General features: G+C 46.4%; 3 protein-coding genes across 10 annotated transcripts in view; 1 reads left to right on the top strand and 2 right to left on the bottom strand.

Annotated features, from left to right (window-relative positions):
• LOC135373709 (zinc finger protein 468-like) overlaps window positions 1-6,251 on the bottom strand; it is a 32,283-nt gene extending 26,032 nt beyond the window's left edge. Inside the window, exons 1-4 of one of the 4 annotated variants that reach the window (XM_064606794.1) lie at window positions 5,990-6,246; window positions 5,328-5,364; window positions 5,147-5,263; window positions 1,724-1,843 (exon numbers count right to left, since the gene is read on the bottom strand). In XM_064606794.1, coding sequence (XP_064462864.1) covers window positions 1,724-1,843; window positions 5,147-5,255 — 229 coding nt within the window. In that variant the 5' untranslated portion in view covers window positions 5,256-5,263; window positions 5,328-5,364; window positions 5,990-6,246. Of the gene's footprint in view, window positions 1-1,723; window positions 1,844-5,146; window positions 5,264-5,327; window positions 5,365-5,989 lie in introns of all 4 variants that reach the window. The other 3 variants (XM_064606809.1, XM_064606801.1, XM_064606786.1) reach the window with 3 other exon arrangements.
• A 390-nt stretch (window positions 6,252-6,641) lies between these two features.
• Window positions 6,642-9,458, top strand: LOC135373695 (uncharacterized). The gene has a single exon (XM_064606780.1). The coding sequence runs from the start codon at window positions 6,888-6,890 to the stop codon at window positions 7,449-7,451; it is 564 nt and encodes a 187-aa protein (XP_064462850.1). The 5' UTR covers window positions 6,642-6,887; the 3' UTR covers window positions 7,452-9,458.
• Window positions 9,459-13,013: 3,555 nt separating this feature from the next.
• LOC135378864 (zinc finger protein 431-like) overlaps window positions 13,014-26,678 on the bottom strand; it is a 32,640-nt gene continuing 18,975 nt past the window's right edge. For 4 of the 5 annotated variants that reach the window (XM_064612011.1, XM_064612010.1, XM_064612012.1 and 1 more), the window contains 2 exons: window positions 13,830-15,576; window positions 13,014-13,517 (listed from right to left, as the gene is read on the bottom strand). In XM_064612011.1, the coding sequence (XP_064468081.1) occupies window positions 13,838-15,576 (1,739 nt within the window). In that variant the 3' untranslated portion in view covers window positions 13,014-13,517; window positions 13,830-13,837. Of the gene's footprint in view, window positions 13,518-13,829; window positions 15,577-22,300; window positions 23,741-26,678 lie in introns of those variants that run through there. The other variant, XM_064612014.1, reaches the window with a different exon arrangement.

Below are 26,678 nucleotides of genomic sequence, written 5' to 3'. Positions count from 1 at the left end.
GCAATGGCTGCGAATCTGACTGACGGCTGTCAGTCTTTCGAGGAGTTCGCGACAACAGATGACGACGCACAGGCCGTCGCGGACTTCAGTGATTCGGACATCATTGTCGACGTGCGCCCGCCGCCAAACGAACTTTCCGATGACGATGATGATGGCACAGTGTCTTCCCCTCCTTACATTTTAACTACAGCGGAGGCACTGAAGTACGTTGCTTCGCTCCGCGATTTTGTGTACGCGAAGGCGCTCGTCGCGGCCCACCTGGACCACCTTGATGACTTAGAAAATGCCGTGATCTCCGCAACTGTGTATAAACAGGCGCCATCAACGATGTATTTTCAATGAACGGCATACATGACTCATGTTTCTTACACTGCTGGCCTTTTGGATCAAATTTTTTGTCCATTCCATTTATAGCAAACTTCGGATATAATGAACGGGTTGCGCGCGACCGTCGAGTTCGTTATAACCGAGATTTACTGTATTACATCGGGTAAAAAGCATTTTATTTCGAATTGAATTAAATTTGCTAAATCCTGTTTATGGTGTGCTTGGTAACGAGGCTTGGGCAGTTTCGATGGAGTGCCGTAGACTGTCTTGCGGGAACGCCGTTGCCCTTCTACCTCAGTTTTGTCGCAAAGGCCTTATTGCTGACCGTCTGGCAGGAAGTTAATGACAGTATGCATTTACGGCCGTGACCGTTAAGGCCGTATATATGTGGCCGTCTGACAGGGGTATTAGCTTCTCATGCATAGCTTAATGAAACTGGCACATCCAACGAGAGACTGTGGAGATTTTATCTTGGACGCATAGTCATCTTCCCGCAGCTCACCTCTTTTGCAAGTGCGCAATACTGGCATTTGAGATGTATTTGAGGGGATGGGACACAAATAATGACTCTGGACATGTTGGATAACCAGACCTTTGTCCTGAATATAAGGATATGTAAAACTTGCACTGGTGCTGTTTTTCCTGCCTCAAGACAAACTGAGAGGAATAGAAAAGTGGTGAAATAGCAAAATCTGGTAAGAGGACAGGAAAGCTGAGCATGAAAATAATGTCTTCTGCAGAAATTATTATTACGTTAATTTCTGTATTACTCCTTCAAGGAACTGAGTTACTCAATGGCATGTATGGCAGGAGTGTTGATCTCATTCTCCACAACTCACAATCTTCTTCGCCTAGATCGTTGATATTTGCAGATATTATTTCCAACAAAATTTGCGACATTTTTCGTATTTTGGAATTTCTAGGTTGATATCTTTCTTCGAGATACAGGCGTACCTTCACGAGTTTTCCGTTCTCTGCACAGATCTTTTTGCATTCCGAAATCAATTTTGAAAATACATGGGTAGCTTCTTTTCTATACCCTATATCATTCGACAGGGCTCTTAGTTAGGTACAGTTTTCTCTATAGCAATCCAGTATAATGTGACACTGAGAGCCACAAAAACTATATTTGTCGAACCACCCAAAGATTGTCATTTTTGCCATGGTAAGGAAAGAGTTAGGATAACACAGAGAATGAGCCCTCTCAAAGTAGGGACACAACCTACACAACCTCGTACTTGTTTTTGCCAATACCGGCATTCTATCATGATTTCTCACAGCCAGGGATGGCCTCCACTGTGCTCCTTAGTAATGCTCCCCAAACTCAGTATTATGGGCACACCCCTAGTTCAGAGAAAGATGTAGGGATGTAGCGCAGGATTAGCGAACTTCGTACCAGGATAGTCGCTCAGGATCATCTCCTCGGTGCTGCCTTCAGTTTCCGGTAGAGCAGAATGGCCTTCACTGCAACATTCTTCCTTGACGTGTATGGGGACACCCACAGGTTCTGTCCATTCTAGAGGGCGGGAGAAAATTGCGATTTAACATTTAGCTTGCTTACCTCCAGGATTCTAATGCACTGAAAAGAGAAGTGAGGATTAACGATACATTGGGGGGGGGAAGGGTTAGCATTTCCAACAGAGTCTGAGGAGACGTGCAAGAAAACAGATGAAATAATGTCAGGGGACATGCTGCGCCTTTCCTGTACATACAGGGTGTTTCGTGTAATGTGTGATAAAATTCTAATTAATAATCTACAGGTTTTCCCGTTCATTTTAATCCATTGGTCATTGATTTAATCCAAGCGCTACCCAATTTAATCCAGTGGTGAACCAAATTAATCCAGACACCAACCTATTTAATCCAAGAGCTACCCAATTTAATCCAATTGTTTACTGTAATAATTTCACGGTCTTAATAATTTGCAAACTTGCGTGGGATTGCGTGTGGCTACGAGCAGCGTACAGACATGGACGTATGGAGAGAGGACAGAAGAAAGGAGTGGGGGGACAGGGGGGGTTAGTATGCGTCCTGGCAAGGCTTCGGAGGGAACTGTGCCGAGATTCGTCTGGAAAGCCTTTGGAAAACCCAGGGAAAACCTCAGCCGGTGGTATAGGATTCAATCCCATCATCTCCTAGTCTTGAGCACGACCTTGGCTACCACCAATGAGCGGGACATCTTAACCCGCTCGGCCATGCCATTGGTGATGAAATAATGTCAGGGGAATGCTGCGCCTTTCGTGTACATAAAGGGTGTTTCACGTAAAGTGCCGTAAAATTCTATTTATAAAAATCTACTTGCCTGAACATTACGGGATCAACCCTATTTACACCAGGGGAGATTTTGCCATTACTTCTGAACGCTTTTATGAAATTTAGTTGATGAGAAATTTTATATTCACAGTTGAACTCCAAATTTGCCACGTCAACGTGATATTTTTTTTATAGAAACAGAGAGAGCATGTAGGATTTACCCCATTCAAGCATAAAATACGCTCACTACTACAAAAGTACCAGCTGGAGAAAGATTGTGAAAGCCGGATTAGAACACTGCACGGGCTCGGGCTTACCCGATAACCCGAGCCCGACCCATGGGCCAGGTAACGCTTTCTCTTTGCGGGCCTAGGCTGGGCTTGGGTTCGATCATTATGGTGGTGTCTGTGAGGAATCCAGAATTCTGAAGTTAATGCGATGTCCACTTGGAGATGCTTTCCAAGAAGAAAACACCAAAAATGTTTGCTCTTTCATAAATCATCGAAAACGTTGTTATTCGAAACCAACAGCCAGCTTCCAGTTGAAACTGTTTCTGTTGTCTGTCGTCTGCTTTGTCCGTCGTCCCCTTGGCAGCCTAAATAGACGGTTTCAGAAATTGCACGGACGGCCCACCAGAGTGCGCCGTGTTGCGAAAGCCCCGCTGCACCTTGGGATTTAGTTTTCATGAGTCAGAGAGAAGAAGAAGAGAGCAAACGGTTTCGGTTTTCTCTCTCCTGCACCTCCCGCACCTTCGAGCAACAGGCAGACGAGCACGAATGTAAACCATTTCCCACGACGCATTGCGCGATGCGCGCGACTTGGGCGACGGAGGGCCCCCGTGCGGAGCACAAGGGCATTATCTGAAATCGCCTATTAGTAATGTTACACCAACTACCCCAACTTTGCACTTTCAAACTGCCCTTCCCTGCCTCGCCTCTTCCAATAACGTAACTGGCCTTGCCAGCGAGATTCCCAATCGTTCAGCTGATGACATTGCCAGGCTGGTTGCAATCCGATATCAACGAAAGCATGAACGCAGATGTTTTTAGCGACTGTTACTAATCTGTTTCTGTGACTCGAAACAGATTGTGGGTCCGAAGACCGCATTTTGTAACGGACAGCCTGCCTTCATGACAGACTCCAGTGTCGATCCGCACGCTGTTGCCCGAATTCAGCCGGGAGTGTGCAGCCGGCTGCAAAATCCGATTAAATTAATTTTCTAATGTTTCAGACTGTTTCAAAACTAATTATTCCGATTACATGTATTTCAGGCATCCACTGTTCCGATCAGACCTTCAGTTCAACTGCGTTTTTTGCCCGGACGTCAGCTTTAAGAGTTCCAAATTTTTTTTCTTGTGGTAAGGAGACCTCATACTGTGCTGTATTTGTAACTCTTGTCGTTCATCGTCGAAGGTCACTTATTAGTGAGGTTGCCCTACTTTTCTGTTTCTCTTATCATATTGGTGAACTGTTACTTGCGGTGTGATGGACCCTTCTTGTGAACTTGCGACATGAACAATATGCTGGGTGGGGCAGGTAATGCAGACCAGGTGACGTACACAGGAGCAAGCGACGCGACAAGGCTCCGCGTCTGGGAGCAATTAGAGGACCCCATCACCTCCGGCGACACTGTGGCACCTGACGGCGGCATCAAAGGGGCGCGTACTTCGAGCCGAATGAAAACCATATGTGCGGGGTGTTCGAAGGGAAACAAGCAGGCGAGCGAGAAACAAAGGCACCGAGCCTTCGCGTTAAGGAAGAGCTTTGACGGTGGACAGAGGAGACCCGAGAACGAACGAGAAAACATCTCCTGACGATTGGGAGCTCTGAGCTTGCCGGTTGACACTAACCGCCTCCCGGAACAACGCCGACCAGGCCCTGCGTCACAGCCGACATGTCTGCGTCCCCGGATCTGAACTGAACACCAACGTGGGGCGGCCTAGACCATCGCCCAGGGTGTCGTCGTCAACGAAGGCCTGTCAGCCAGAACAGCCAGAACAACCTGCAAGCCACGTCGAAGGGTGAGCCTGTCACACATGATGCGATGTTGTACGGCTAGGAACGTAAATATGCTATAACTGTAAAGCGGTCTCGTCTCGTTTTTCCTCGCCTCAGCGTGGGCCCACCCGTTTTAGTTGTGTTAAACATTAATGTGGATGCAACGCGAGCAGGCGGGTGCATCACAGCGGCATGGCCACCCAACTGCACCAATCGGCACTCTCGATTCACGGCGTAGTGTCGTGGCACTCTTCCAAGATCTTCCCTGACTTCAGCTGCTATTCGGCAACTTCCCTGACATTCCCCTGGCTTTTCCAGTCACGTCAAAACTCCCCCTGACAATTCCAGGTCGGTAGACTCCCTGTGATATTATATATGTCGCAGAACAAGTATCAGTCTTCCTCTGAGGTCCTGCCGACATGATGGCATGTTGTGTGAAAACATTCTGGTTACAAAGTCCTAAAAATTGCGATGCACTTTGGATGCACACGCACGCATTCGAGCCTGCTGCCGTTTTCATTATTATCGAGATGATATCGATACGGCATGACCTCCTCAGTTTGCGTACCTGGGCAGTCAGCTGTCACAAGTTCCCCTGTCGTTCCATGGTCCGTGGGAGAGAAACATCTTGTTTCGTGAGGCTCCTGTGTAATGCAGACGACACCATTTGCAGCCATTGTGCTTTCTAAACGAGCAAAGATATCTCTTTCAGGTCAATACTTCCTCAACACCGAAAGCAGTGCCGTTACAAAGGATGGATGCTCCCGGATCCTTTCCAACAGCTTCCTAGGGGAGGCAAAAGAAAGCAACCGATACACACTACACATTCAAATGACAACAATTGAAATGTCTTATATGCCGAGGATTTAGTGGATAAGATTCAAATTATTCTGATAACATCAGAGTATAAATAACGATGGCGTGTGATTGAACAGTGCACAATTTCAAGAGGCGATCTTAGAGCTGCAGGGAGAAGGGTCGGGCATTATGGAACCAGTTTACCAGTTGTTTACCTGATTTATAAAGGCAGGCACTGTACGGAGTTCCTATAATATTCTAAGATGTTTTAAGATATTTCGTGACTCTGTGCAAGGCGGCAACTGACAGGATGACATAAACATTCAAGTGCACAACAGGATGTGTAGAAATCAGACCAGAAGCAAGAAAGGGTATCTCACATTAGTCCAATCTTACTAATAATTCCTGCACTGAGGTGGTCCGTACGTACTGACCAAATACTAGTACCTGTATTATTCAAATTATTCAACTTGTCCGTACGTGAACTGATCTTATGAACATATCGGTACTAACGCACAGAGCAGCATACAACACGGACATGGGATTGACGAGGTGTGATGGGAGTCCGCTTAAGATTTGAACGCGACATATGCGAGTCTGAAAGGAAGCTCACCGCAAATAAGCACACGAACGCGATGAACGACAGGCTGGGGTTGATGTCCGGAATTTTCGAGCAGTACCGGTCATGAATGTGCATATACGTACGTCAAAATATCGTACATGTTAATGTAAACACGAGTGTCTTGTAGAGTAACCTCATCCTCGTGCTTACAAAGAGGAAAGGAGAGCTACATACAAATAAATACATGGGATGTTTTGAAGGAAACCGTCGACAAAACCGTAGAAACCATGGTAGAAACCAAAACCACTTTCCGTTACCCGCACCGTCATCCGCTACCGTACTGATTACGATGGCGGTGAGCAAATGTAAATTGGAACACGCGATAGCAGACGACATTCCGTACGACGATTTTTTAATATAATTTATCGTGTTCATTCTGTTCCACTGGCCTCGACACCACACCTTCCTGAATAATAAATTTTAAGAAAGGATACACCAACGACTTTTCAAGAGCGATATGACCCCGATGATCCTTTGGCAGGAGACTAGTTGAACGTCCTATATAGCAATAATTCCAAGCATGACCCCTTTACGCCAGTTGCTTGCTTGCTTGCTTGCTTAGTATGGGTTATGGAAGGTCAGCCTCCCTCGCGGGGGCTTGCTATCCTGTTGATGACTAGTTGAATAGCTTGTGATCTGGCAACGCTCTATCCAGCATATGCAGCTAAACCTACTTCTATCCTTATCTTATCGTGTTATTGTTACACCGATTCTGTTTCTTTGACTGGTTAGACGTCAGACAAGCAACTCGAAGCGAGTAAAAGCTCCAGCTGTTGCGTGGAGTGCCTGCAATTTACCATTGAGACAACGAATAGTGCCTTTCTGCTCTGCGTCTAAGCGAAGCCAATCGCATCTTGCTTCTATCTCCAGACTTCTAGCTGCTTTTAGCATGCAAGCTGATGCAGAGTCGACGAGGACCATACGTGACCAACCGGCTGGCGATCACCAGCGGCTAGGAAGAATGCAACGAGATCTGGACTCCGTGCCACCCAGGGCTTCCCCAGCACTGGCCACCGTCGTCGCTGGCGAAGCCTCCGAATCAGACGAAGACGACGCAACCTACTCCGGTTCCACCACCGACAGCAGATGCAGCACCTCCCAGGCGATGTCTCTGGACGGCTCGTTCAGCGCGGCTTCTACGGGACGGAGGATGACGGAGCCGACGCGTTACAACTCGCTCCTGCATCGAAAGCTACGCGAGAGGAACGCCAGTCTGAGGAAGAACCTGACTGAGATGGCCTGCCAGCCGTACCAGAACGCCACCAGGGAGATCACGTCCATCACGCAGAGCCTGATTCGTTCGCAGCAGCTGGTCCAGGAGGTGTCTTCCACGCTTCGACGTCTGACGAACGAGTTGTTCCAGCTTGAGGACAAAGTGGAGACCGTGAGACACTGCAACATCATACCGGATATAACGATGAACGCCTACTGTTCCGTGCCTGGCGAACGTTAGTTCCGATATTTGCCGCATATTCGTTGTATAGGGAACCTATCTCGGAAGTAGGACAGGACCTTCTGTGATAAGTCGGACAAAATGATTTTCGCAGTCTTAGCCTTCCTTTAGAAAAGACGACCGTTATTACGATCTTCGCCTTTTTCTTTCCCTCAGATAATCATCAGGCTTTTTTTTTTTTGAGAGAGAGAGAGGGGGTTAGCCTTGTAAATCTAGGTTATGTACTCTGTCTTGGTGTTACCGTTATATCCAGCCCTGCACTGCACCAAAGGCCTCGAGTAAGGCATTCCATGACCTGTAGAAACAGCGCCAAAGACAAAGTGTGTGGTACTAATACTTGTGAAAAAGAGAGATGTTTTGGACAGGCAGCTAAAATATGCAGAGAATCTGGTGCAGCAATCAAACTGTCAAACTGAAACCTTCAACAGTTGTAGAATAATAATAATAGGCCTTGTTCTGCAGGAACATGAATGTCAGTCATCTCCACAGGTATCAGTTCGCAAATTTGACAGTGCCTTGGTTAAACATGCAATGCAGAACACTGTCCTTTTGGTCCAGGTCTTTTTGGTGCAAAACTCTTTCCATTTGATGTGAATTTTTTTAAACAAGTTCGGTAAACATGGATGTCGTAGCAACGCAGCGTGTTCTTCTTACCGCTTTTTAAACTCTATTCTCTATATCTCTGACGCATTTTGGCTCCATTGTGGGTATCTGACATTAGGTAGTTTTACTGTATGTAATAAATAGTGATGTGCAAACAGGGACATAGCCAGGGATATTTGGAAGGCAGGGGTGTGCAGCCAAGGTGGGACGTAGTTTGAGAAAAATCCATGTGGGCACTGTGATGATCCCATCTGTTGTATGCGTCAGTGAATTCCCGCGAGCCAGTCACAAGTAGACTATGCATATGTGGTTGACTACATTTTGGGAGGGGCTGGTGTCCCATAAGCATGTCCCTCATTGCCTACAACCCCTGTCTGGGGGAATACTTCTTACATGTGGGGTCATCGCTAGTGTTCAGACTTCCTTGCCGACTGTGATGCATTTTTACTGTAATGCATTTTTTTTTATCAAACTTCATGTCTGTCATGATCTCGAAAAGCATAATGACTACTGGAAGATGAACAAAAACACGAGAGCTGAAGGTTGACATTAAGGTTGATTGCATTTTGACACAGGCAGCATTTTTGTAAAACTTAATGTGTCACCATTTCCTGGTTTAGTCCTTTAAATGTACTCCAAGGGTACCTTACTACAATGGGTGCATATATTTATTATATATGGCTTAAACTTTATGTTGCATAAACACCAAGAGTGCACAGCATCTTGGTTTTCTACCATTTCGATCAAACAAGTGTTTATTGGAGTCGACTGCTAGCAGACATGTCATCAAATTGTTAAAATAGACTGACATGCTTTTATGTGTAGCGTACACAAGAGTCGCTAAGGAAGCCTACTTGTTGTCTCTAGCACATACTGCCATGTAATTAATGCATCATACTATTTATTCTGTTTTTCAGTCCTTCCAAAGTGTAATTATTTAATTTTAATGAGACGTTTCGATATGTGGAATCAGCGCAGCAGCTACGATGCTTCGTAATAATGTTTCAGAATGTCACGATACACTGCTGAGTATGTGGCATGGAGCTCTTCACTAGCATGTGCAATTGATCGCCTTTCTTACGCATTATAATTTGTCTTTTGTTTAATAAACAGTGAATGATTACCGACCAATATTGAGGCATTGCTGAAACGCTGAGCTTTATGCCATTCGACGTGTCAAGTCATGCCATGTTTTTATACAGCTTAGAAAGAAGATAAATATACCTGTCTTGCAGGAAAAGTGGTTGATGTGAACATTGCACACCCACCATTCAAATTGTGTTTCTATGTTCTTGTACTATGCGGGTAATATTTGTACACTGTCTGTTCAACTTGTCGTATTTTCATTGTTAACCACCTTCTAAATAAAAATATGGCAATGAATAAAAACATATACAAAACGATGCTGAACCTACATTATTGTGACAGTTCCACCTTTTCGATGCTAGTGAAGTGACAATGGGAACAAGACCGGATACTTGGTGCCAATTCATGTTGTCTAATGGGAGGACCTCGATATTCTCTGTTGCAAAATCCCAGATTTCGAAATTCCTGATGCAACCATGGGGATGGATCCTGATGGGACCATTTAATCAAGAAACATCTATCTTGCCCCAATTTTCAAAATTCTAAAACCTAAAGACACTACTGATCTTGATGTGCATCATCGCTTGCTAAAACGCACAAGAGAGAATAACTCTTACACTTTTACGGTTCTCATGTGCGCTCTCACAAGCGATACGCTTCACATCGGGGGGGGGGGCAAGAATCAAGTTTTATTTCATGAGCCATAACACGGGGTAAAATCGTCTGGAAAAGCAAATTTCCCGGATTAAAAAAAAAAGCTTCTAACCTATTAGATGAACATGAACATCAACAGCCCCGCTGCGAGCTGAACTGGCTGTGCCGCGTGTGTCGTGCTCAGTGTTTCCCTGGTAGCAGGACTCGGCATTTAGGAAAATTTGTTTACCAGCATTTTTGTGGTTGTAACAACCATCATCAATCGCAATGGCAGTCACTCGTAGTAACAGAAATGCTGTATTTGGAACTGGGTGCGCGATTGGGTGAAGCTGATGACAGCCCAAACTTTATATAGCAGGCTAGAAGGCTGCTTTCTTCACGGAGATGGTGTTGGGTAAACCCCAAGGTTTATTCGCACTACCAAGGGGAGACATGTGCCACCATTCAGCGCACCTTTCCAAGATGCCCAGACATAGCAAACAAAGTGAGAAGAGCCTTTGAGGCGTCCAGAGAAAGCAAATGCAGCGCCGTTAACCTTGTATTATCCTTTCGTAGGACCTGTACATCTTCATTCCAAAGTATTCTGCAGTGCCTTTTTGGCACTTACCTTACGCTTCCTCAATGTTGTGAGGTAGAGCTTGCACTTCTATTCTTTCTGCTCTTTATGGTTAGGGAGTGACTTTTTCGGGTTAAATGCCTTTCTCAGATTCGGGGGGGGGGGGGGGGGGGGGTAAAAATCGGGCGCTATTTTTAAATCTGTAATTCGGGGATTTTTGTTTCTCCTCTTGTCTATTAAGTCCTTTCCTAATCTCTCTTTTCTGTTCTTTTTTTTTTTTTCTGCGGGATTGTGACCTTCCAGCGGTAATCCCCGAAGTCATAGACAGTGTTGACACACATGGGTGTATTGCTGGGAACGTAAGTGACCCATTCTTACCACATGTGTTACACGTGGCGACCTTTGTTCACCTTCAGTGGAAACGTCACTTGAGGATTCCATAGCGACTGGAATTCGGAGAGAAATCGGGTTTAACCCGAGTTGGTCGGAGGTCAATTCGGGGGGGAATAACAGGGCCGAATCGGGTTTCACCCGAAAAAGTCACTCTCTACATAAAACGTCTCGAAAACTGTGTAATGAGTAAATTGATGTTATTTCTGGGTGAGTGTTACTCATAGTGATCAATTCAGAGACCATTTAAACATTAATTACACATACCTGGCCTCAATTTGCCTAAGAAATTAACAATGAAAGATGAAAGTCACTGACCTTTCATCTTTCATCTTTTAGTTATCGTTTTTTCTGTTTTTCGACCAACAGGGCCCCCTTTCGTCCCTTCCCTAAGCAGCGTGCCCCCAATCTAGGCAGGCAGACCCCTCAAATCCCCCACATCAACCACCCACAACAAACCAACTCGAACTGGCAAAGTTGCATCTGAACGGTTCCTCTACCATCTGCCTCACCATGCTTCCGCCATTTGGAGCCCACATCAGCTTAACCTAATATCCTCCATTGAAGCCATCCAGAACAGGGCAGTGCACTTCATCTCTTCCTCATATTCACGGTCCACCAGTGCGTCCTCATTGAAAGCTAGTTTCAACTTGCCACTTCTCAGCAATAGATGTAGAATTGCTAGGCTTAATACACAAGATGTACCATCATCCCACACTTTCTCACGGGTTGTTTCTTAACCCAGACTACGTTTCTAACCGCATCGACCACTCCAAAAAAAATAAAACAAGTTCCTTGCCACACAAATAATTTTCTTCATTCTTTTGTTCCATCTGCAATATCGGATTGGAATAGTCTTCCACAGCGCATCATAGATAGACCCTGATGTTTTAGGGTTAAACCCGATATTTCCCCCAATTTGCACCCCGAATTGAGGTTCATCTATCTAGGGTTAAACCTGATTTCTACCTGCAAAACTGCACCTAGGCTAGGCACCTCAAGGCATCGACATACTAGTTTCTCACAAAATATGCGACGGCCCCTTACTTATGGCACTCTGGATAAACGGTACAGTGAACGTTTATTCTACAATAATGCCCGATTTCGCCCCGAACTCAGTTTGATGGTAATTTTTCTGCCCGAATTTGCATGAATTTTTTACATCAATTTATTGACCCAATTTCTAGCCCCCGAATTTGGAAAAATATAAAACCAGAAAACTTCAGGGTCTAATTATAGACAGTGTTAATCCGAGTGCTTTCCGGCACGAACTATGTACACATTTTCAGTGAATATCTTTTTGGGAAAGTTCCTCTCTTGCTTTCTAACATGTTACATAACAGTATGTATAAACATTGTATAATTTTAAGTTTGTGCTATAATTGTGGCTCGCAGGTGTTGTTGTAGATTGGTTTTGTGCCACTTACTGTACTCGCCACTTTTTTGCCCACCCCTCATGTAATATGCCCCTGGGCCCTTGAGGTACAATAAATAAATAAAAAATAAAAATAAATATGTCTCTTGCGGTCCGCAGGGCTTGCCGAACACAGCGTCGCATGTGTCGCCGTCACGTGACGTTGAAGAGTCATAAAGTGGGAGTACGCCACGGGGCACAGTCGACATCCGCATGTCTTCTCTTCAGCGCACGAGGGTCGTGAAGAGGGGCGTTGGTCATCACGTGCGTCTTGAGCTCACGAGGACAAGCAAGTACAGCGGAACAGAGCGAGCACTTCTCAGTTTTTTTTTCTTCCATGTATGACGTTGCATCACAGGTCACTAGGGTTGCCACCAAACCGGTATTATACCGGCACGGCCGGTTATTTGCTCGCTCTGCCGATTGCCGGTAGGAAGGTGATACCGGCAGCCTTTTGCCGGTATTTGTGGCTCAACACCTTTCACAGGGGGCTTTTACGGGGTTTTCCTTTCAACATTCCACTACAGCTTGAATAAATCTGGAGCACAGACCCAACTCCGTAGTCACCAGTCGTTTTCTTAGTTATTCATTATTATTATTATCATTGTTGTCTTGAGCGAGTACGCTCGTTCTTTCTTTCTTTCTTTCTCTCTGTATACTCTCCACCCTTCACCCACTTTCCCGTGAACATTTCCTCCTTTCCCTCTATTCCACCTCCTCTTCCTCAGCTGGTATTTTTCACTACGAAAGGTGGCAACCCTACCTGAGGTCACGCCCACCACATTACTTGTGTGTGACTGCTTGTGAGCCTTTGAGTGCATCCATGCAGGAGAATGTACAGGCAGACACTTGATATTCGTATGGCTTTTTAATTGCTATGGTGTGTCGCTAGATGCCCTCTCAAAGCAGACACTGTGGCAAAAATACTTGAGCACACGCACACACTCACGTTACACATTTCGCACTTCACATTCATGCAAACTTCCACCCGGCTGTTCACCTGCATGTGCTCCAAATGTCTGAGGACGATATGCATAAGTTGTGACCTCACCAATGTCTGCGGAGCATGTTGCGGAACACACATGGCACTTTAGCGGCACGTCTTTTGCACATTCGTGGCTTGTTCATTCGTAACCGGTCTTTTGGTGTAACAAGTGAGCGTTGTGCACTTGTTGAACTTCAGCCTGCCCCTCTGGGGATGCAGCCTCTCTGGTATCACTGTTGCCGGTCGACGAGATATCATGGTCCAGAGAAGGGAAGCTACCATCCTTTAGCGATGCGTCATTGGAACTATGCGTTACGGAATCACACAAATCTTGGGGATCTCGTTTGGTGCAAAGCACACTTCTGGGCATTGCTGCTCCTGAAAGAAACAGCAGACAGGGTAAACCTCCTCGTTGTTACACGTTTCGAGGCTTAGAGAAGAGTGCGTTGATTGATTCATTCAGCAAAAGGCTTCCATATCGTTTGCAGTTTTCTGAATTTTTTTGAGGTTTTTGAAGTATTTTGAGGCTTCCAGGGTGAGTTAATGCTGCAGAACAGAGCCAGCTTTGTACACCTTCACTCCATTGTGGCTAGCACTGTCTTTTAACGCGTACGCCACTACCATGCGACTAAAGGCTCAAAGAGAGGCAAAATTCTGCGGAACAAGGCTTTCACTTGTGGGGCTTCTTACCTGTGATGTCAGGTTTGTGCAGTGGCTGACTGCCTGGGCTCCCTTGTGTGCGTCCGACTGTGACGCTTGAGGCTCGAAGACTGGATGAAGGATGCAGGACAGAGATCGCACTTGTAGGGCTTCTCCCCGGTATGAGTCATTGTGTGTCTCCTGCACTCTACAGACGTTCTAAACATGGCGGGGCACAGTTGGCACTTGAACGGCTTCTCTCCGGTGTGGATTCTCACGTGTGACTTCAGGGTCGATGAGAGGGTGAACTCTGCGGGACAGAGCTCGCACTTGTAGGGCTTCTCCCCGGTGTGCGTCATGGTGTGTCTCCTGCAATCTATAGATGTCGCAAATGTGGAAGGACAGAACTTGCACTTGTATGGCTTCTCTCCCGTGTGGGTTCGCACATGCGACTTCAGCCCCATCAAGAGGCGAAACTCCGCGGGACAGTGCTCGCACTTATAGGGCTTCTCCCCGGTGTGCATCAGTGTATGTCTCTTGCACTCTACGGACGTTCTAAACGTGGCGGGGCACACCTGGCACTTGTACGGCTTCTCTCCGGTGTGGATCCTCACGTGTGACTTCAGGCTCGACGAGAGAATAAACTCTGCGGGACAGAGCTCGCACTTGTAGGGCTTCTCCCCGGTGTGCGTCATGGTGTGTCTCCTGCATTCTACGGATGTCGCAAACGCGGAAGAACAGAACTCGCAGCTGTACGGCTTCTCGCCCGTGTGGGTCCGCACGTGCGACTTCAGCCTCGACCTGAGGCGAAATTCCGCGGGACAGATCTCGCACTTGTGGGGCTTCTCCCCGGTGTGGGTCATTACGTGTTTCTTGCGCTCCGCCGAAGACGCGAATGTGGCGGAGCAGAACTCGCACTTGAATGGCTTCTCCTCCATGTGCGTCGCCATGTGTCTCTTGAGGTCCCCGGACCTGCCGATCTCGGCGCCACAGATGTCGCACACAAACTGTTTCGCTCCTGTGTGCGTCTTCGAGTGACGTTTAAGGGAGCCGAAAAGAGCGAAAGTCGCGGGACACAGCCGACACTTGTATGTCTTCTCTGCCGCATGGGTCATCATGTGCGCCTTGAGTTCTCCGGGACAAGCAAATGCGGTGGAACAGATGGAGCACTTCTCAGTTTTTTCTACCGTGCACGATGCTGCATCACAGGCGATGCCTGACACGTTGTTACTTGTGTGCGGCTGCTTGTGAGCCTTGAATGCATCCGCACAGAAGAATACGCAAGCACACACTTCACAGTCGGATGGGTTTTCGTTGCTATGTGTGGCCAGATGCCCTCGCAGAACAGAGTCTGCGGCAAACACAACTGAGCGGACATCGCATTCACGCTGACTTCCACCCGGCTGTTCACCCGCATGTGCTCCAGATGTCTGAGGAAGAGATGCATAAGTTGTGACCTCACCAGCATCAGCGGAGGATGTCGCGGAACACACATGGCACTTGAGCGGCACATCTTTTGGACATTCATGGCTTGTTCTTTCAGAATTGGGCTTTTGGTGCAATGAGTGAGCGCTGCGCACTTGTTGAACTTCAGCCTGTCCCTCTGAGGATGCAGCATCAACTCCGGCTTTCAGATCTCTGGCATCACCGTTGGCGCTCAGCGAAATATCGTGGTCCAGGGAAGGGAAGGTACCATCCTTTAGCGGTGCATCGGTAGAACTGTGCGTCGAAGTAGCGGAGTAAAAAAAATCGTGGCGATCTCCTTTAATGTGAAGCACACTTCTTTGCACTGCTGCTCCTGAAAGAAACAGTAGATAGAGCAATTTCACTTTGTTGTTACACGTTCGAAAGGTTAAGAGAAGAGTGCAAGATTGATTCACTCAGCAAAACTCCATTCCAGTTTCCATGAATTTTCTGAGCACCGAGAAAAGCTGTTTTGGGTTATACTGTGCTGTCTAAGAGGAACATGGAAGGACTTAAAAAAACATATTAGGATCAGTTGAAATCAGGACTATGCAAGCCCCCGAGATATATCTTCACACAACAAGTGAAGCACACAAACCAGACACAAGACAGCACGCAATCTTGTGGGCCAGAAAAGCTGTTGTGCCGGTTGCCAGTTTGTCATGTCACATGTCAGCCGCACAATAGTTGAGGCATGTGCCTTCTTTCTTCCTTCTTCCTCCTTGTAGTTGTATTTTGTGCCACATGTCCCACATCTCCAACAGTTCTTGTAAGCCAATAAAAAAGTGCTCCAGTGGCCTGACATCATGACACACAAGGAGCGGATGGGGAAGCCACACATTTTTCTGCACCAATCTTTTCCGGAAAATTTGTGCTTCCCAAATGAAATCTTCTACATGACAGTTCCCAAAATTAGTCTGCTTATGCCACGCTGTAAAAAAAAGTGTATGTTCAAGAGGCCTCCTCTGCTCCTTTGAGATAGAATGCAGAAAAAGTTATATTTTGTTGAAATAATAACCACTATGACATCCTCGAACAGTAACTGCTGAGCCCCATTGTCGTGATTGCTGTTGCACTCTTCATTTTAACTCATTCTGCATTAGTGCCGTGATGCAACTGTGGATATAAGCAGACATGGACAGAGGACAGCAGGACAATATGGACACTCACAGCACAGCCAGAACATGTCCTAATCATGGAAGTGTAGAGATGTTGATTCCCATGCAGAGTCCAAAAAGATGTGTGCCCATTGAACCTATTTCAGGCATTTACACCTGACCATAGGTGGGGAGTAACGCGTTACGAAGTAGTGCGTTACCGGTAACGCGTTACATTCCAGTAGTGAAATATGGTAACGCATTACATTTGGGAGAAAAGTAATGAGTAACGTAACGTCATTACATTTTTAATAACTAATGCGTAACGGCATTATGCGTTAGTGCGTGTTCGGGAACATTGCTTCATCGTCTAAACTTGAAAGCTTGAGCGAGGACCGTGCCTGCAGAATCCGGGAAAATCCCCGATTTTTTTTAGTCATCTTCAACAATGACAAGAAGGTCACATCGACACCCACAAAGAACGCAAAAGAAGGGTTATTGACCTACCCTGGTTGAGATGTCACCTTTGTTTACCACCACTGTTTTTCACTCCCTCTGGTATTTTTCGGACGAATGGGGCAAAAGCGACAGTAAAATAGCCTCTACCCTCTGAACAAGTAACAAAGTACCAAGGGATTGGCTGTTTGGATTTGTACTGTGCGAGATAAGAGGTCGCCGTCTCTATCGACCTTGACAAGGAGCACTCACTGGTCATTGGGCGTCCTCTCAGCCAAACGGGCGAAGCTCAAAGATGAAAAATTTGAACATCAACTACTTCTGTGTTGCAATAAATCGTACATGTAAGTTGTGTTCATGCGTGACCCTTGTTTATGCCCAACATTGCTTGTATTGATTTGCGAAATGCACTTATATGACTCAATCAAAAATGGTACATATTATAAGGACAACTGGTGAAGTAATGCAAAAGTAACGGCATTACTTATCAGAAGTAACAGCATTAGTAATGCGTTACCTACTACCGCAACAGTAACGAATAACGTAACGCGTTACTTTTTGAAAAAAGTAGTGAGTAACGGTAGTGCACTACAAAATAAAAGTAACTTCCCCACCTATGCTAATCATGGAAGTGTAGAGATGTTGAGTCCCAGGCAGAGTCCAAAAAGATGTGCGCCTATTGAACCTATTTCAGACATTTACACCTGACAGGATGCTTTCTACCCAAAAAAGTGCTGCAACAGTGCTTTAGACTGCGCATTGCGCCACACAGAGGCATTCTCAAAACCTTCTGATCTGCAGTTTCACCTGGCACCTGGTGGAAGTGGCTGCGCTGTGTAAGCTGCTGAAGAGCACGAAACGCATCAAAGGGGTTCAGAAACCATCCATATTATATCAGAGCCAGTGCGTCCCAGCAAACGGTTGCGAATCAAACAATCCCTCTGTACTATCTGGTGTATCACTGGTATCTGTACTGGGTCCTTTCCTCTTTCTTGTGCATATTAGGAATTTCTCCAACATCATTTCCTTAAACATTCGTTCATATATACTCCAAGGACTGCAACTAACTGGTATCAATTTTACTCCAGTCTGATGCAGACTGGTGCAGGACTTCCTACATGGAAGCAATCCTAATCAAATGTAAACATCTTAGAGCATCACATCACATCCTCCACATGACACTGATTAATAATGTTCCTTTTTTTATTCTGTGTTAGCACAGCTATGGCTATGAGTACAGTTGTGGACAGATGGAGAGAGAACGGCAGGAAGGAGTGGGGGACGGGGGGGATGAGTACTGGGCCGATTTCAGGGAGCAACTGTGCAGACATTCACCTGGAAGGTCTTCAGAACACCTAGGGAAAACCTCAGACGGCACAGCCAGTGACAGGAGTCGAATGCATCATCTCCCATTCTTCAGCACAGCCTTGACTGGCACCGACAGGCGGGACGCCTTAGCCTGCTCTGCCATGCCGCTGGTACTGATCATGCTTTTTGACAAGTTTGTTTTCAGGATAGGCGATGATGATGATGATGGGGAAAATGGAGATGTGAGCCTGCTCACTGCGGGACAAGCTAGTCCAGGTCTAGGTTTTCACAGAGTTAGTTCCACTCAAGTTCAGGTCTAGGTTCAGAGAGTAGTAGGTTCCGGGAGCTTTCAGGGAGTGTTCTAAGATGATTCTATAGGATTTATGATGATACAAGTCGCAGACTATAAACAGACACCATCCAAACAGAGAAAGGCCGATTGCATAGATGAACTGACACAAAGTGTAAGAGACTGCAAATCAACCATCAATTGGCATCAATGGGCATCAATAAGCAACCATCAATTGCATGGGAAGCCACTGGTAGCCAAGGAAAGCCTGTGTTTCAAATGGTCACGGCAACAGACCGTTTCAGAGTAAGCTGTATGCAGTGCCGTGTATTAAGAGAGGTTCTGGCCATTAATGGGACCTGCATGTACCTGAGGTTTCACCCACTTTTTGAGGTATTTAGCCAATCACAGGTCAAAATACAGTTCCTTATTATCGCAGGCCATCCAGTACTTATATCTCATCCTTATTTTCTGAGTGCCACCATTTTGGAAAAACTTGATTGATTTGGATTGACACGAATATCACTTGTGACACACCAAAACGACAGATTTTGCACCCACTTTTATCAACGCCATCTGCATTGAGAGAGACATGTTGGGAAGACCGAACTGCAGAAATGGTTACTGGCAGAAGTGATTAGCCAGAAGAGTGGCAGGACAACTTCTTCGTGACTTCTTGCACAGTGATGGTGTCGGAGCCTGTGAAAGCCCCCACCATCAGAACAGACGGCTGCCGGTATGAACTTTTTAATTCACATAACATAAGCAGATGAAATCAAAAGTGGACAAAGATATATTTATAATTAAATTTCAATTATATAATGCGAAATCTTATGCATCAGTGATACCTTTCCCGCTATTCTCTTGGAGTCTTCACTAGTCTTCACTTGATCTTCACTAGGTCTAACGTTAGCGGAGAAACGTGCCATTTTCGCATAAATAATGATGGAAGAGCGAAAGTTGAAGCTGATTTTGCAGGTGCATACATGACATACACTCACTGCAGTCTGTGAAAATCTGCACTTTGTCGTTCCAAGCACCATCCTCCATTCTTGGAGAAATTTTGGTGCCATGGTGTCCCCCGTGGAAAACGGCAACCAATGAAATGCGTCCAAGTTTGACTGACAGGTTGGTCCTCTACTTTTAGGCTCCTCCTAATGGCCAGACTCTCTTTTGATACAAGGCACTGAGCGCATGCGCATTTGCAGCCACCTACAGGCGCCCGTGTTCACTTGGTAGAGGTAGCCTGTTTCAAGGTAACGTGGACGTTTGTCTCCGAGACTTGGCAACGCTATGCACTTGTAATCACTACAAGGTGGTTTCAGTCTGTCCGCATTCTTCTTTCAATCTTCTCATGCTACTCTCGGCAGAAAACGGCTCCATGTTTACGTGCGGGGAAAATACGGCATTCGACCTTCCGCAGCTAGGGACAACACGGAAACGGTCCGCTGGCTGAAGGCGACACCAACTCGTTTTATATTCCACATTATATACTTTTCCCGTAATGGAGTTTCTCCACCATCTGCCCTTCATCTATGCCATACTCTTAGGAGGGTAGAAGACGGCTTTCTTCATCTAGATCACGGGTGCCATAGTGACAGCCCACCTGGTGTTGCCATACGGCTCCCATGTGGCCCTCGAGCAAAAAAATAAAAAAAAAAAAAATCATCCCAAGCTTGATGAACGGTCGTGGCATTGTACTGGCCATTGTCTGGGCTCTCCACTCGTGCAGTTTATTTTGCATTAGTTAGTGATAGAAAACTGTTGCCATTTATCTGTAACAGCTGATGACTCCCTCAATAAGAGAAGACCAGGGCCTGTTAGTACATGACAACAGCAAAGATGACAAAAGTAGCACGGAGACAGATAGGGAACGTCAAATGTTCAACTGTTAATCAACCTTTAGTCGTACGATTAAAGGTTGAAAGTTCGACGTTCTTTGTCTGGGTCTCTGTGCTACTTCCTTCGTCTTCGCTGATGACCCTCTAAACCTGACCCTGCGTAGCTGATATTTACTCGATTGATATTTCTAGTACATTCCTACCAAAATTTCTGAACAAACCCTATACGTGGCCGATTTCTAATACTGGTGCCTTCTATGCAACCAGAAACGGACTGACTCAGTCGCAGGCTCGGTGATGTCCTGAGTGCATCTGAGCAAAGGTTCTTCGAGTTCAGGATACTTGAAACGGGGCCTTTTTTGGTCGCCGTTTTCTACGGCTGTGGACAACGTTCCTGATGACTTACAAATAGAACTGATTGACCTGCAGTGCGACATACCTTGTAGTAGACACATACATAGGGACATAGTTGGTGCGGCTTCGTTTTATTCTTACGTTGGATAAAAAGTATCCGAAGGTAAATATGTTGTCACAGAGAAACCTGTCCATGTTCGGTACAACAGACATCTAATAATAATTATTTCTGGGTTTACGTCGCAAGACAACTGTATCAACATAGGTCTACGAGCAGGTGTTTTCTGTGATGAACCTGAATAAGTGAAAGTTAGACTCACAACTCACAAACGACTGTGCAATCATTTTCACCCGATATCGTCTCAACAGATGAAAACAAGAGGTGCCAAGTTTCCTTAGCACACAGCAAATAAAAAGGATTGCTGACCACGTGATTCAACAATGGAAATACAGTCAACCTTCGATTTATGAACCTTCGATTTATGAATTCCCTCGTTTTATGAACACGAGCACGAGGAACCAAACTTTTTACATGCATTCTACCATCGTTTTATGAACCTCGATATTCGAATAATGAATGAAATTTCTGGGAACCAACTAGGCGTTGCCCAGCGTTTTTGCCCTCAATTTATGAACGGATCGTTCCGAGGTCAACAGAAACCTTCAAAGGGATTATTCCGTGGTCTTATGAATGACGCCTGAATGGACAAAACGTTTTCCAGGTATTGCACCCTCGGTTCTTAACCCCTCAAAATCCGAACAACAAACGGGATTTCCGGGGTCGCACAAGGGGCGACCAAGCATTCCGCGGGCCGCTGTCTCCCGGAGATTAATACGTAAACAGATGTTAAAAATCCCGGAGGAAATCTGAGACCAGTCGAGTGCGAATGTGCTGACATCTCTTCTTTCCAAGATTGACACAGCGGAAGGTCCAAAGCAAAATTAAACAATTTAGTATTGCATAATAAACAGAGTGTGAGTGTGCTAAAGTCTGTTCTTTGTGAGATTGATACAGCAGAAGGCGTGGTCGAAAGCAAAATTACACAATATATTATATTATAAACACAATCCCAACTCGGAAATACTGTGCCATTTGCTCGATAGTACTCACGTCGCGGATCTTTTTATTTATGAATCCCTCCATTTATGAAAAATTTTTCGGGAAACCGAGGTTGTTCATAAATCGAGGGTTGACTGTATATACGTGTTATGTCGCCGTAAGTTCTGTGCTGCATCATCATTATCAGGGACAGGCTACTCCAAACTGCATGGTATACGGCCTGCGGCCTACAAATGAGTTCGGCACATCTGGTCTAGGTGGTGCCGGTTTAAACCTTTCAGCCAAGGCTTTATGAACACTACAACAGGAGACATGAGCCACAAGTCAGTGCACCTTTCCAACATGCCCAGACAGAGCAAGCAGAGTGAGAGAGAGAGATTGCACCTAGCATGTCATCTCAGGTCTCTTGACGCTTCCAGGGCAAGTGACACAGAGAAGAACAGTCAACTTTGCATGCCTTTCTGTAGGGTTTGTACAGCTTTACTCCAGAGTGGCTTGCACATTTTTTTATCACTTACGCTCCATGCCGCGGGGCAGGGTTTTCATTTCTACGGCTTCTCTCCCATGCGACTAATGGCACAATGAGAGGTCAAATTCTGCGGAACAGAGCTTCCACTGCTGGGGCTTATCACCTGCGAGGGGGGCTTATCACCTGGGGCTTATCACCTCACCTGCGACTTGTCAGGTTTGCGCAGTGGCTGAACGCGTGGGCTCCCTCGCGTGCGTCCGACTGTGACACTTGAGCTTCGAAGACTGGATAAACGAAGCGGGACAGAGGTCGCACTTGTAGGGCTTCTCCCCGGTATGAGTCATTGTGTGTCTCCTGCGCTCTATGGACGTTCTAAACGTGGCAGGGCACAGTTGGCACTTGTACGGCTTCTCTCCAGTGTGGGTCCTCACATGCGACTTCAGGCTCGACGACAGGATAAACTCTGCGGGCTCGCACTTGTAGGGCTTCTCCCCGGTGTGCGTCATTGTGTGCCTCCTGCACTCTATATGTGTCGCGGATGCGGCGGGACAGAACGCGCACTTGTACGGCTTCTCCCCCGTGTGGGTCCTCACGTGCGCCTTCAGGCCCGACGAGATACGAAATTCAGCGGGACAGAGCTCGCACTTGTGGGGCTTCTCCCCCGTGTGCGTCATTGCGTGTTTCTTGCACTCCGCCGATGACGCGAACGTGGCGGGGCAGAACTCGCACTTGAATGGCTTCTCCGCCATGTGCCTCGCCACGTGTCTCTTGAGGTCCGGGGACCTGGCGAACGTAGCGCCGCAGACGTCGCACGCGAACGGCTTCGCTCCCGCGTGTGTCGTCACGTGACGCTTGAGGGTGCTGAGTAGGACGAACGCTGCGGGGCACAGACGACACCTGTACGTCTTCTCTGCCGCGTGGGTCATCACGTGCGTCTTAAGCTCACGAGGACACGCGAACTCCGCGGAGCAGAGCGAGCACTTTCGCGCTTTCTCGGCCGCGCGTGACACGGAATCGCCGCTTACGCCCGACGAGCGACCCGCGTGTGACTGCTCATGATCCTTGAGCTCATCCATGCCGGAGAAGGTGCGGGCACACGCATCACATTTGTACGGCTTTTCATTGCTGTGTGGGGCCATATAGCTATGTAAGGTGGGCTCGGTGGAAAGCATACTTGAACACACTTCACGTTTGTGCAAACTTTCCTTCATACCTGCCCCAAGTGTTGGGGAACGACATGTATTACATAAATCCATCCCTCCTACATCATAGGTTGTGATCTCACTGGTCTTCCTGAAAGATGTCGTTGGACATGCCTTGCTCTTGAGCAGCACATGTTCTGCACATTCATGACTTGTTCTTTCATAACTCGTCTTTTGGGGTAATGGGTAAACGTTGTGGACTTGTTGAGTTTCAGCCTGTGCCACTGAGGATGCAGTAACAGGATGCTCTGGCTTTACGTCTCCGTCATCGTAGTTCGCACTCAATGGAATACCATGGCCGAAGGGAGTGACGGGTCCATCCATTAACAGTGAGTCACAAGGGCTATGAGTCAAAGTCAGGGAGTCACACAAATCTTCGGGATCTCGTTTGATGCAAAGCACACTCCTGGGCACTGCTGATCCTGAAAGAAATGGGTAAGTACAGTAAATCACTGTCTGTTTCGTTCTGCCTGTCCTTCGGTGCTCCGTGCTCCTCGGGTTCCTCTAGTATAATTCAACTTGTTGTTGCACACTTGAAAGGTAAGTGAAGGGTGCATGATTCATGCACTCAGGAAAAGTCTTCCAGGTCACTTTGCAGCTTTGGATTAAATGGGAGACAGGACAACTGCATTTTGACATCAACCTGTGTGCTAAAGTGGTCCTTGGTAACTGGTGGCATTGCACACTGACAGAAATGTGCTAAAAGAGGATAGAAACACAGTGAAGACCATATGGTTCTCACTGAAATTCGGAACAAAAATTCAAGGTCTTTCAAGCACCGTTTGAGGCTCAGCCTTCATTTTGTCTGTGATGTAGTTTTTTAACCAGGGCTTCAATATTTCACAAAAATATTTCTAAGCCACAGGTATCAAATGAGATAATAGTGATCCATTAACAAATGTGGCTCACGACTTCTGAATGTTGAAGATCACAGGACAGAAAAAAAAAAAGAAAATCGATTAATGTAACGGATGGTGCCATTAATTTACTGCTGATTTCTAGTGCAAAGAGTGCTAACCCCCGTGCTTTCGAAACTATAGTTGCGACTCTGGATAAGAGGAATTTGTACTAGCAGCTCCATGAGAACCACAGAAAGATGCAAAACCAAGGGTTTTCAATGCCTGCGAAAAATTGCAAGGTTATCCAGACCCTGAAAATAGCATTTTTAAATTCCAGGGCATCCAAGGTTCCGAGGACCAGTGGGAATCACAAACAAACAACACACAGACAGAAATTTCGACTAACTTAGTTCGCACTTTCCCAGCTGTAAAAGGAGCATGGAAGTGACACCTAACATGGCTCAAAGCCCTGCCTCCTCTGTGAAGCTGTCCACCGGGAGTTGCAATGCAAAATATTTTCTCCCTGTGGTGTATTGTCACAGCACCATCGAATTTCCAAAAAAAACGTTGGAGAAAGCAGCTGCAGACGACAGACACGATGCTCGTGTGAAGTAGAAATGGCTCGCTGCCTTTTCCCCTCGTTTTTTTTTTCTCGGCTCGCACGCCACTTCTACATGCTTGAGCTGTACGTCACTGGTTATGCGCCATTATGCGCCACGATGTCCTCTTGTTCAGCGATGCTCTCTTTGCGCAAGGAGAAGATTTTTTAAAGGTGGGCAGAACAGAGCCTTGTGCATGCTCTGCAGGTCACATGTGCTCATCATTGTTTTGCAGGAGTTCATTTTATTCCTTACACAACATGCCACAGCAAAAAAAAAAAAAAAAACCTTGGGGGTCACTCCATGCTCCTTTAAATATGGAGGCAGAAAGTTTTCGATCTGCTGGACAGGGCTGATGCACAATGGCCCCTCCCAGTGCTAATGCTTCAGGGTGTGGGTACTTCCCATCCCCCAACACCCCTCACGTGCACAGAAATCAGGCAGGGCGACGCATGTTTACTCACACGAAGCACAATTCTTAGAATATCCCTCAAAACGTTTGTCTTGAGTATATGCTATGAAAGTAGGTCAGCCTTTTACGCAGTCCCTCAGCTTTTCCCTTTTACCTCGTGCACGTAAAACGGTCTCATTGGATCGCTCTCAAATAAGGTACCACAACAACAGCACGTGAGGTTCACGTGGCTTCATCTTTTTCACCATAGTGTTGTGGCCTGTCTGCAAATACCCCCTTAGTGCAGCTTTCTGAGTGGACAGACGCTTTGTCATGTGCTTTTTCCATCCCTTTTCTTCTTCTTGTGTGCAGAAATGTACGGACTTAGCATATCAGCAAGGTAGATTTCTGAGAGGGGCTGGCGTGGGCTGTCCCTTTGGAAAAGTTTACATTGTTGGGGGGGGGGCTTTTTCCTTGTTGGACAGCACCGTACACCCTTGATGGGAGATATGCCAAATGAAGTGCCCTCTCCTGCCCGTTAGCACAATTTCACTCCTGCCATTCTTGCTGGGGCAACGCTTGAAAATGCATGGTTCCGTGCATACAGTTTTCGTTGCCCTGCATGTTGTGCTGTCAAATATGTTGTGTTGCAAGGCAACAGCAGGAAGAAAGCCACACGGTGTTTGCAAAGGAGCAGAGTTTGCAGCAAAGGATTGTCCGAATACCATAATTCTTAAATGCTAACCGAGTGCCACCGCACTAAGATGCCACCGCGCTGCAGTATGAACTTGCGCAAACAGAAAGGAACAAAACATTGCTTGAAAGTAGGCACTAGGAAGTGCGTGAAATAGTACCAGCGCAGACCAAACGATGAGACAAAAATTCTGGTGCTTAGGAGTGGTTGTTGGAGTACAGAGGGCCATCCAAAAAAATTTCAGATTAAGACATCTGATGAAAGTGTGTGTGTCATTATACCGAATAGCACGAAAGGTATTGATGTATGATGAAGGTATTGATGTTTCCCAGAAAAAAACTCACATAAACATAGCTCCGCGCCTTCACCCTTAACTCGCCACTCCAGCTATAACGAGGATGAGGAGGTATGATGGCACGTCACCGATGACGGCATAAGGTGACTCGTTCTGGTTTGCCAGTCAGTGGGGGTCAGCGCATTGTCCCTTTGCCGCCGTAAACCTGTTTTACCAGTTTTCCTGGAGAATTGGGGATAGAAGGAGCGGCTGAAGCATTACCGAGCAAGGAGAAAGGCTTTATCAGAACCCCGAACAGCCGAGTAGCAGACGACAGCGGAGTAGCAGACAACATTTCCCTAGGCCAATCAGCGAGCGTTCTCCTTATGCGTCAGCGCGAGGTTCCAGGCAGATCACAGGCTGGTACTGCTCTTCACCACCGTTGCCACAGTCACTTTTTGCGGCGTATTTTAAATTCAATTTCTGGGATAATTATGACTCTGTGGTGTAAATTACTTCGCATGGTGCATCTTACTGGCAAACTTAACAGTTTTATATGAAGA

The sequence above is a fragment of the Ornithodoros turicata genome, chromosome 1, assembly GCF_037126465.1.
Source record: "Ornithodoros turicata isolate Travis chromosome 1, ASM3712646v1, whole genome shotgun sequence".
Lineage (NCBI taxonomy): Eukaryota > Metazoa > Arthropoda > Arachnida > Ixodida > Argasidae > Ornithodoros > Ornithodoros turicata.
The sequence above is the reverse complement of the archived record's forward strand: the minus strand, read 5'-3'. Positions and strand labels throughout refer to the sequence as shown.